General features: G+C 42.4%; 1 protein-coding gene across 1 annotated transcript in view; it reads right to left on the reverse strand.

Moving 5' to 3' along the window:
* The window catches only part of SIK2 (salt inducible kinase 2), a 63,865-nt gene that overhangs the window by 13,168 nt on the left and 38,120 nt on the right, over positions 1–12,577 (reverse strand). Inside the window, exons 6-7 of the mRNA XM_053451390.1 lie at positions 7,560–7,780; positions 6,992–7,144 (exon numbers count right to left, since the gene is read on the reverse strand). Coding sequence (XP_053307365.1) covers positions 6,992–7,144; positions 7,560–7,780 — 374 coding nt within the window. The remainder of the gene's footprint in view (positions 1–6,991; positions 7,145–7,559; positions 7,781–12,577) is intronic.

Here is a 12,577-nt window from a genome sequence, read left to right on the forward strand (position 1 = left end):
TCTGTCTTCTGAGATATGTTGTGCAAATAACAACGTTGGCTATGCAAAAATGAGCTCAGCTTAACACACTATGCTGTAACTGTCATTGAAATCCTGTTGTGCTCTCTGATTTCTAAGATTACTTATTTGCTTATGAAATAGATGGCTTGTCCAGGACGATATACACAACAGCCAGTTTATCTGTTCTATCGCGGTAATTATTGTTATTGACAGCACATTAACTTCTGTCGTCGTGGTTAATAGGACGTGCAGCTCAGCACATGAGCCGGGAACATGACTGGAATAGGATTTATTAACAAATCATACGCAGCTTAACTCTGGAAGTGACTGATACCATAATGAGAAGGGGTTAAAAAGGAAATATATTGACAGCTTCAGAGCCGGCCTTAGGTGTTCCGGCGCCCTGTGCGAACTACTCCTCTGGCGCCCCCCCTCACTACCCCCCCTCTGCCCCTTCAAACTACCCCCCCCTCTGCCCCTTCAAACTACCCCCCCCTCTGCCCCTTCAAACTACCCCCCCTCTGCCCCTTCAAACTACCCCCCATCTGCCCCTTCAAACTACCCCCCCTCTGCCCCTTCAAACTACCCCCCCCTCTGCCCCTTCAAACTACCCCCCCTCTGCCCCTTCAAACTACCCCCCCTCTGCCCCTTCAAACTACCCCCCCTCTGCCCCTTCAAACTACCCCCCCCTCTGCCCCTTCAAACTACCCCCCCTCTGCCCCTTCAAACCGCACAGGGCGCCACACTCCAGGGGGCGCCGCCGCCGCCGCCGGGTCCTCCCCCGCCGCCACGGGGTCCTCCGCCGCCGCGGGGTCCTCCTCCGCTGCCGCCGCCGCGGGGTCCTCCTCCTCCGCCGCCCCCTCTGCACCTAAATGAAAACGTTGTTTTTCATTTAGGTGCAGAGGGGGCGGCGGAGGAGGAGGACCCCGCGGCGGCGGCAGCGGAGGAGGACCCCGCGGCGGCGGAGGACCCCGTGGCGGCGGCGGGGGAGGACCCGGCGGCGGCGGTGGCGCCCCCTGGAGTGTGGCGCCCTGTGCGGTCGCACAGGTCGCACACCCCAAAGGCCGGCCCTGGACAGCTTCATATTTAATTAAAAGGAATGGAAGAATAGCATGATTTATAGCGGACCAGCAGTGGATAACAGGACACAATGTTTTATGTATTACAAGGGATGCTATCAAGCATTAAAACCTCCATCAAGAGATAACCGGATTAATATGTCATTTTTTTTATTATGCATGGGAAAGAATTAAGTATAAAAATTGGTTCTCTCATCTATGGGAAACTGCACAAGCCTTGGCACCACCGACCTCTGATAATAGAGGTCCAGCAAATGCACAATGATTGGACCTTTGTCTGAAGTCCCATGACTGATGATTACCACAGCGACTTTCCTTTTAGGTACAGAGATGCATAGAGACCCGCACCGTTCATACAGGTGGCAGTATGAATGTTATCAGATCCTCCTCAGTTATTACAGCTCAAGAGGTTGGAGGTCTCTGGGTAAACATGCAGAAGGACTTCCTTTTTAGAGCACCTTTTTGATAGGCATACTGGCAAAGATAGATTAGCCCTCCATGGGACCCTCGGTCATGGTGCCAATCTGAGCCTCCCCCTCCAATCATGTTACATATAGGACAAAATCCTTACTCGCCAAGACCCCAGCATTTAACCTTCTGCACCTAGGCTGGGCTGAAGTTGGTGGCCGGCACTTTCAATGTAAGAGTTGGCAGTGATCCATCGGCATGAGCCCCTCACACAGCTGCCAACTCCTGAGCGGCATTCCCACACCGCGCCCCAAATCTGGAGCGGCATTATTCTGTCCCAGAACCAATATAATTGTCATATTGAATAAAAATTATGTAATCAGCTTGCTTTAGTGTAAAGTATTACTCTGGGCGAGAACACTTGGCATCCTACACTATTTTCAACTAATTTGCGTGTTGCAAACACTGGCAAGCACATGTGGAACATCTTCTACCTCCGCGTCTCCTGTTTCCACGTGCTCCAGCCGCTGCTCACATGGCAGATAAGGTGAGATCCTACCCAGACTTGGTCTTGTATGATAAACAGCATGTGATACTCCTTGGCTCCTAGCCCAGAATCATATTCCTCACCACACCTGGCTCATCAGTTCCAGAAGTCGGAAATCTCTTCCCTATCTAGGACATTCCAGCAATGCAGAACTAGCCTTATCTGCTCCACGTTATCAGAATTCTAGAGAGAACCTAAAAAGCTAACAACTAGTGCCTGAGCCCAGATGGAATCTAAAATTTTTTTATTTTTACTTTTAAACCTTAATTTACAGTGCAGTCACACCAATTGCAAATTACAATGTAAGCATATGTTGGTTAAATGGTTGATTTTTTTTAAAGACTATAATTGCATTATATTTTCACATGCTGGTCATTTGTGTTTTTAACAAAGTCATTTTACATAATTATCGGATACAAATGTGTTAATTACAGGGATCATAATTTCTTTTTTTTTTCTTTTAAACTCTTCCGTAAAATACATTGAGAAAAAAATGAAATCATAAAATATCAACATGTTATCCTGAGCACTTAAAGTGGCACAGCCACCTAGAAAAGGCTGTACGTTTGTGATTTTGGAAGATGAACAGCCAATAAATGATTGGGGTACCATGTATTAAGAAAGATTATGTAAGCACAATTGTTTTAAAATCGCCACTAACAAAAACACATATCGTACAAATTTCCTCTTATTAAATGGAGAAGACTGTTCCCCTCTTTCTTTGTTGACTAGTGTAGTTAGTGGCAGGGCGACTTTAATTATAGTGGCTTTACTCATACACACATTGCCCAATGTAATGTGTGAACACAGTGATACAGTAGACACCTTTTAAAGGCAGTACAAAGGAATAGATTATTATACGCTAATAATACACAGTGAGGGTGGAATATATTGACATATACAATGTACATTTGTACATATGCTCAACATTTGGCATCTTAACCAAAAGGTACTAACAACCATATAATTAGAGTGCTCTAAAACATAATGATACCCTACCCGATGTTCCTTCTATTAGTCACAATGCAAACCAGTTTTCCAGCAATGTATACAGTGCTAGGAAAAATATTTGCCCCTTCTCTATTTTTTTGCTTATTTGTCACATTTAAACGTTTGGTCATCCAACTGATGTTAATATAAGAAAAAGACGATGCGAGTAAATACAAAATGCAGCTATTAAATGATCATCTGATGCATTGAAGGTAAAGATTTATTCAAAACCTCACCCTTGTGAAAAAGTAATTGCCCTCCTAAACCTAATAACTGGTTATACCAGTTACCAGTAACAACAGCAATCAAATGTTTGTGATAACGGACAATGCGTCTTTTCCATTGCTCTGGAGGAATTTTGTAACGCTCTTCTTGGTGTAATTGTTGCAATTCAGCCACACTGGAGAGTTAGAGCATAAACTGCCTTTTTGAGGTCATTCCATGGCATCTCAATCGGATTCAAATCAGGACTTTGACTCGGCCACTCCATAAACTAAATTTTGTTTCTTTTGAGCTATTCAGAGGTGGCCTTGCATGTGTGTTTTAGATCATTGTCCTGCTGGATAACCCAACTGCGCTTGACCTTTAGGTCGCGAACCGATGGCCGGATATTCTCGTTCAGGATTTTCTGCTAGAGAGTACAGAATTCATGGTTCCATCAATTATGGCAATTCACGCAGGTCCTGAAGTAGCAAAGCACCCTCAGACCATCACACTATCACTACTGTTTTCTACTGTTGGTATGATATTCTTATTGTGGAATGCTGAGTTAGCTTTATGCCAGGTATAACAGGACCCATGTCTTCCAAATAGTTCCACTTTTGACTCATCAGTTCACAGAATATTATCCTAAAAGTCTTGATGGCCATCACAGTGTTTTTTTGGCAAATTAATCAAACCTTTGGACAGCAGAGGTTTTCGCCTTGTAACTCTCCCACTTACCCCATTTATGCTCAGTCTCTTTCTTAATGTGGAATTGTGAACACTGACCTTAACTGAGGCAAGCAATGCCTGCAGTTCTTTACATGTTAGTTTGGGTTCTTTTGTGAGCTCCTGGACGAGACGTCATTGAGCTCTTTTAAGAATTTTGGCAGGACGGCCACACAGTAGCGTACCTAGCGGGGGGCGGGGGGGGCGGTCCGCACCGGGTGCCGCTCATCAGGGGGGTGCCAACTTGCCGGCACCCGGCACCCCTCCAGAGACGGACAGTAATGTCCGCCGCTGGAGGAGAAGGCTCGCGAGGGAGCGGTATCGGAGGTCTTTAACAGACCTCCGGCTCCCTTGAGTGATTTTAAGCCGGTTCCCTTGAACCGGCTTAAAATCACTCAAGGGAGCCGGAGGTCTGTTAAAGACCTCCGATACCGCTCCCTCGCGATCCGCGCGGCAACTGCTGCTGAAGCAACAGTGAAGCCGCGCCCACCGCCGTCCGTGCCCTCTGAACCGGAAGAAGACAGAAGAAGAGGAGCGAAGAGGAAGAAAAGGAGCTGACTGCTGTAAGAAGAAAAGAGGAAAGGTAGGAAATCATTCAGTGAGTGTGGATTGGTATGTGTGGAATCTGTGGATTGGTATGTGTGGAATATGTGGATTGGTAAATGTGGATTGGTATGTGTGGAATCTGTGGATTGGTATGTGTGGATTGGTATGTGTGGAATCTGGATTGGTATGTGTGGAATCTGTGGATTGGTAAATGTGGATTGGTATGTGTGGAATCTGTGGATTGGTAAGTGTGGATTGGTATGTGTGGAATCTGTGGATTGGTATGTGTGGAATCTGTGGATTGGTATGTGTGGAATCTGTGGATTGGTAAGTGTGGATTGGTATGTGTGGAATCTGTGGATTGGTATGTGTGGATTGGTATGTGTGGAATCTGTGGATTGGTATGTGTGGATTGGTATGTGTGGAATCTGTGGATTGGTATGTGTGGATTGGTATGTGTGGATTGGTATGTGTGGAATCTGTGGATTGGTATGTGTGGATTGGTATGTGTGGATTGGTATGTGTGGTAAGTGTGGATTGGTATGTGTGGGAAGTGTGGATTGGTATCTGTGGTAAGTGTGGATTGGTATGTGTGGAATCTGTGGATTGGTATGTGTGGTATGTGCGGAATCTGTGGATTGGTAAGTGTGGATTGGTAAGTGTGTGAGAGTGATGGGTGTTATGCTGTACCATTTCCAATGTCTTTTTCATTATATAATTATGCTCTAAAGTACATCATAACTCCCATCACTCTATACTGTTCCATACAGTGGCAGAGCTGGGAGACAGAGGCCTTGCACCCCCACTGCAGGACTCCTGAAAGCTAAGTGAACTTCAAAGGGGGAGAGGGTAGATAGTTAGGAGGGGTTAGATAGGGAGAAGGGAGTGAGACGGGGGGATAGGGGGTAGATAGGGAGAAGGGAGTGAGAAGGGATAGATAGGGCAGAAGGGGGTGAGAATGGGTAGATAGGGAGAAAGGAGGGTAGCAAGAATATTGAAATAAAGAGTCAGAATGAGAGCGAAAATGAATGGATTAATGTGTGGATGAATTGTGTGAATGAGTGAGAGAATTAATGAATTTGTGAGAATGCATCAATGAATATGTGTAAATAATTTGTGTGAAAGAATAAATGATTGTGTGAATGAAAATGAATTAGTGAGTGACTAAAAAGTGTTTGTGTTAATCATAGGTGTATAGTTGATTTGTCAAAAAGGCAAAGATGGTATAAGCAGGGTGTTTATGGGACAAAAATGGCACAGGCAGGGTGTTTATGGGACAAAGATGGCACAGGTAGTGTGTTCATGGGACAAAGATGGCGTACACTCGGCTGTTTGGGAACAATGCTGACTCATGCTGGGCTGTTTGGGGGCAAAGATGGCACGTCCTATGTGTGTGTAATTTGGGTGCTGGTCAGGTTCTATGTGGGCAATGTGGACGCTGTTTTTTTTGGAGGGTTATTAAAGAAAGCACTATTATATGTTCAGTAAATGTTATTTAAATGTATTTATTTTACTTATAAGTTATTAATTTATTTTTTCAGATTTCTTGTTGCTTACACTTGACATACAGTTTACAAATTGGTGCAATAAATATTCTTGCCAACATAATTTTGTAGATGTCTTCACATTTGGGGGGGGGGTGCCACTTACAGGATCCGCCCCTGGTGCCAAATACTCTAGGTACGCCCCTGCGGCCACAACTGTTCCAAGTTTTCTCTGTTTGTAGATAATGGCTCTCACTGTGGATCACTGGTGTTCTAGAGCCTTAGGAATGGCTTTGTAACTCTTTCCAGACTGATGGATGACAATTACTTTGTTTCTCATCTGTTCCTGAATGACTTTAGATTGAAGCATCATGTGCTGCTTTTTGAGACCTTTCAGCTCTACTTCACTGCAGGACAGGTTCTATTTAATTGATGATTGGGTTCAGCAGGGCTGGCAGTAATCAATGTCTAGGTGTGTCTAGTGAAATTACACCCAATTATCAATTAAATTTGGTTAATTAGTTGATTTAGTAACTAATGGGGCAAACAATTCACATAGGGCTATGTAGGGTTGCATAGCTTTTTTCTTATATACATGAAAGCATCATGCATCATCACATTTTGTGTACGGGTTTGTCTTTGTCTTATATTAAAATTAGTTTGATGATCTGAAACATTTAAGTGTAACAAATATCCAAAAATAGAAGAAATTTGGAAAGGGATAAATACTTATTCACAGCACCATATGCCTTATATAACCTCTCCTAAAAATATTACAAGCCTGATAAAGCAGGACCCTATTAATACAAGGTGCATCATATGTCCCTTCTGGTTCAATTAGAAAATAGAAATAATGATCAGGTTAAAAGAAATCTGTGAGAACACGAACTTTTTCCCCTGGCGTTGGAAGACAAAATGAATCACTTATTGCTTACAAATAATTGAAATATAATGGGAGGAGTAATGACATAAATGCTCTCCATTTGCACGATAAGACTGAAGTTTACCTTGGCCACTGTCTGTTCAGCAACTGTGCTTGGCCTTCGTTGACGCGCGTCAATCCTGGACTCTACTGGGAAGCTGCTGCGATGAGATTTGAGCCTTTCAACTAACAAGTAATAGATGGCAGCAAAGTGATTGTAGCTGCGATTCTGTAGGGACTGGATAAAAAAGGTTAAGTGTTTAATGAATGAAAAGTAGTACAAGAATTAAAAGAGAACACAATGATGCATCAAATCCATTGCATAGTGTCTATGTCTTCTTGTTGCATGCATGTGTATGTATTCACTGAAAGTCCTGGATTCTTTGCACAAAACATACACAATACAGAATCTGCATATTCATACTTTAATAAAGGCAGGAGCCTGTGGCATAGCAGGCATTACCTAATCATTTTTTCAGTCCTGAAGTTGTCTCCCTTCTCCTTATCTATCCTAATAAAGATTGTCTCAACCAATCAACAGATTAACAGAAAATAGCACAATAGGGAAGACTAATCATGCAGATCCATGGAACAGATACTTCTCTTCATTGTATACATATTTTTTTTAATACCCTCTGTGTCCTTAAACTCACCTCTATGGTTTTCTGCTGGTCTATGCCAAGGCTGTGCATGAGCCTCAAGACCTGTTCATTGTATTCTCCGATAGACGTTTCTTTCTCCTGACTCTGTGCGTACAAAACAGGCCTATGCACAGGGACCTCTGCCACCATCCACTTGTGCTCTTTAATTTGAGAAATGGAGAGACGTTTCGAGGGCTCCAAAACCAGCATCCTCCTGATCAAATGTTCACATTCTGAAGACACAAAAGAAAAGCAACATATTTGTTACCCAATCAAAAAGAATGAGTGCCAGTGATATCTGTAGGCCAATACATCCTTGAAACAAAGATCTTGATCGGGTCAACTCCTAACGTCACAATTTAATGAGTGTAATTTTTTGTGGCCAATTTAATTACATTAGCTATCTGAAAGAGTTCAGTTGTTCTTAAAACAACATTTTTTAGCAATATTTTTGGCATGAAACACAAAGGTTTATTTCTCTAGTTGAAGCATGAGGAATTAAGGGAACAATTTGACCTCCGGAAGATGCCAATATGGCTAAAGACATCTGCGCGTCTTGCATACTTCTGTCCCAAGCGCATCATATAAATTACCCTAAAGGGTATTATTTTACGTATACATACATATGCAAGATCACCAAATAATTCTACCATTGTTTTCATGGATCAAAGGAGGCCTAACCTGGCAGTGAAGAAATTGAGGATGAGATTTATTACTGCCCTCAAAGGCATCATTATTAGTACTAAACAAGGTAGTGATTACATGGGTAAAATGTTGTCTCCGGGCTGTATTATGGGAGGGTTTGGCAAATTCTGCCAGTCTTGATGGTACATGTGAGGACCAAACCTGTCCAGATTTCATCTATGCAGCCAGTATTACAATTTGTCTTAAGCTAATGTGGCAATGTCCAGGCAATGTGGACTCCCCCGACGTTGTTGTGTTGATACACACAGTGAAACGCGTGTCGAGAATGATTGTGAATTAGAAAGCTAGACAGCACTAGCAAGTAATTTAACAAGTTATTTTGAGAGCAGATTTAGATTTATAGTAGTTCGTTTAGGGAAAAGATAGTGTAGTACTCATATAGATATCAGACAAGTCCAGGAAAATAGGAATTAGCGAATGAATGAGTTTTATATGATATATCTAGGCTAGGTGGTGTGTCCTCTAATTGTATATTAAATTGTAAATATTTATTATGTAAATATTTTTGTTTTCTTATTGATTATGTCTAATAATCATCTGAATATACACATAATAAATATTTTTTAGACCATAGAGTAGGCTATATACTTTCTTGAAAATGAAAGTATATAGTGTTAATATGACTTAGCTGTTTTGGAAGACTGGCAGTCTGAAGTATCTGGGATTTTCACAAACAGGACGGGTCATCTTCCAGCAACAGACTCATGATTTCACGACCCATTTCAAGTAACTACGCCATGGTTATATTTTAAGACAGAGTGTACAATACTTATAAAAGGCAATTTCAAATTAAAGCGGTAAACGTTGCACAGTCAAAAGAAATTGAATGTCCCTGCTTACCGCTTAACATCCAGAATGGCTGTTTATGGATGTGGTCTGTGCCTCAGCCATAGCACTATTGTAAAGACTTACTTTTATGTGGCTTCTGCTCCATCTCATGATTTAATATGAATACTTCACTGCATCACAAAATAATACAGTACAATGGACTGTGAATGTGCTGTGCCATTCTTTTACTTTTTAATAGCCCAAACGTGGAAAAATGACCGACCCCAACACCACTAAACCGCAGGTAGCTGCGACACAATCTCAGGTACCTATTTTGGGGTGGTTTCAACTTTGCTTAACAAAAAGACTGCACCTTTAAGAAACGGCCCATCCACAAGACGATGGGATTATATCCAAATTGTTCAACAGTGACTTTGCTTTATCAGATCTCACAAAATGAGAATAAAATAATTTTCTTTTATATAATTTCAAGACTGCTTTTATGAAGGAAAGAACTTCCTGACATAAGAAATTAAAAAAAAAAAAAAAAAAAAGAGATAAGCCAATTATAAAAATGCTATAATGTAGGCTATTTTCTTGGGGAACAAGTTTTTACCATTTACTTTGATAAGATTCAAGAGACAAGAACAGAAGCGAGGGTGGGCTTCCGTATACCTTTTGTATAATGGTGAGGGCAATTCATTATTATGTTTCATTGGCAAACATTTATTAAATAGTAACAGGAAAAATAATAATACTTTAAGCTCTGGGTTTTGCAAAGTATTGCCATACACATTTTGAGTGATGCTTTTTTTTTTGCTAGAGGAAGAGGGTAGATTTCCAAGTGGTTAGATTTTAAATAGGTGTCATTTACATTTTATGTTATGATCCTTGTCAACTTTAGGTGTCCTGACTTTGAGCTGCTACTCTGCAATACATAGGCCTGGGTCCCCTGCTCTGCCATCTCTATGAGCAATAAGGTCTAATGCAGGGGCGTCCAACATGCGGCCCGCGGGCCAAATGCGGCCCGCGAGACCTCGAGGTGCGGCCCGCGTAAGATCGGCAGCCAGGGCAACCGATCTTACGCGAGCCGCACCTCAAGCCCTGCTACTTACTTGTGGGAGGGTCATCTGGACTACACACAGAGGAAGCGGAGTTCACGTGACATCCTACTTCCTCTGTGCTTTAGCAGAGAAGGCAGAGGGAGGCCGCGCCCCCTGCTGAAGTCTGTAAGCGGCATCGAGGAGCTGCCTTGCAGGTAAGGAGGTGGGGAGGGTGTTTGAATGAGTGTGTGTGATTGAGGGAATGAATCTGTGAATGAATGATTATATGAATAAATGAGTGTGTGTGTGTGTGTGTGTGATAGCATGGATGTGTAAGTGCTGGAACCTAGGCATGATGGGACTGTGATTGCTGTTAGCAATCACACTCCTATCATGCTAAGTCAGCCAGTACATGCTGAAACCTGGCCAGCTGCCCCCCTTGTGTATTGATGCTGCCAGCAGTATGGGGTCTGCACTTACAGCCACCCTGAACCAGCATGTACTGGCTGACTTGGCATGATAGGAGTGTGATTGCTAACAGCAATCACAGTCCCATAATGCCTAGGTTCCAGTATTTACTGGATGGATGTGTAAGTGCTGGAACCTAGGCATGATGGGACTGTGACTACTGTTAGCAATCACACTCCTATCATGCCAAGTCAGCCAGTACATGCTGAAACCTAGCTAGCTGTCCCCCTTGTGTAGTGATGCTGCCAGCAGTATGGGGTCTGCACATCACTTACAGCCACCCTGTACCAGCATGTACTGGCTGACTTGGCATGATAGGAGTGTGATTGCTAACAGCAATCACAGCGAGCACAGTCCCATCATGCCTAGGTATCAGCATTTACTGGTTGCCAAGTCATATTGCTAATTTTGTCCAATTGTGTGTTACCTACTTTTATTAAAAATGTGAGTTTTTATTATTATTTTTAAAGGTGGGGGTCATTTTCGGTTTTGGCTAAGTGAACCCTGAATGTTTTGGTCCAGAATTTTCATTTTAGTTCATCCCTAGAATAAATCTAGGGAATCCTGAGTGAGAGGAAGAGTAAAGGTTTTGTGTTATTTACTTTATTTTAATCTGCATATTTTATTAAAGGCCATATTTTTTGTCACAGTGAAAAATGAGTGCGGCCCGCGCACGTATACAATTCTGATGAAGTGGCCCACTGCAGAAAAAACTTGGACACCCCTGGTCTAATGCATGGATGAATTGAGTCTCTAGATGGGTTACTAAACTTTTACACTAATGACGTGTTAAAATACAAATTAGATGGTTAAATATAGGATGAAAGAGACTCTGGGGACAAGGATCTTAATAAATCTACATACGTCAGAGATTTAGCCTGAGGTCTGGTTTCCACCACAAGGAATCTGAAGAAAGATTACAGCTTTGTTAGTACCAGTAATCCCCTGGCACCTTCTTTGTAAACATCAGGATAAGCACTAGGGGAACAGGACAATGCAGACCTGGCTACGTAAGTGAAATCAAATTAATTTACAGCTCTGTAATTTACTGTTATTTTGAGTCAACACCAATACGGTCACTTAGTAACTCAGAGATGCTAAATCATCCCAACACAATACACTTATTGTTGTTAACCGCATTCTTATTGACATCAGGAAGATTCTTTAGGCTGTACAAAGCAATTTATGTACTATACTGTACTGTACAAATAAAGGCCCCACCACTATAGTTTGGTGCCATTTTAAAAAAATACACATTAGTAAAAGGGTAAAATAGTATTTTCTCACTCTTACTCACGCTCTCTCAAACACTCAATGTCTCCCTACTGCCTCTGCCGCTTCCGTGTCCTCATCTCCTTTTCCGCAGCTCCGCTTTTTCTCATGCTTCTTCTTGGTTCTTCGTTCGCTTCTCCCAGTTATCCACTCAGCAAACCGGGCCTTCCAGAACATATATGCAGATAGGCGGAGCCTCCGGGCACATCACCTCCCCAATTGGAGGAACGGGGGAGAGGCTGTCCATGTGGTGTGCGCCGTGGCTCCATCCTTCTGCGCAGAGAAAGAAGAGTTTCCGCATCTCTCTCTCTTTCTCCAATAAGCCATCTGCATTATTTTGACTTCTTGGAGCACTTCCACAAAAGTGATGTCCTTTAGCAGAAGCGCTCTGGGAGGCCCGGCTCACAGAACCGATACAGGGGAGAAGCTGACAAAGAATAACAAGAAGAGGCAAAAAAAAGGAGACAGGGACATGGTTGGCGGAGAAGGTACAGAGAGATTAAGGATATCCAAACCCCGATTATAGGCTGTACCGCTAATTTAATAGGACAAGAGAATATACAATAAAACTGTTTAAGGTTATTAAAAGGGTTGTGAAAACATAAGTATATTTTCTGTATTTGTTTTTATGGATTATGTAAACAAAATATAGTTGATAAACCATAAGCGAGAACATGCCATTCTGCACACGTGTATTTAAAAGCCTCCAGACCCTGAGAGGGGTAAATCAGCTAAACAACCAATTTTCTAGTTATTATTGCTCTAGAATATTTC

The sequence above is a fragment of the Spea bombifrons genome, chromosome 12 (genome assembly GCF_027358695.1).
Source record: "Spea bombifrons isolate aSpeBom1 chromosome 12, aSpeBom1.2.pri, whole genome shotgun sequence".
NCBI classification, from domain to species: domain Eukaryota; kingdom Metazoa; phylum Chordata; class Amphibia; order Anura; family Pelobatidae; genus Spea; species Spea bombifrons.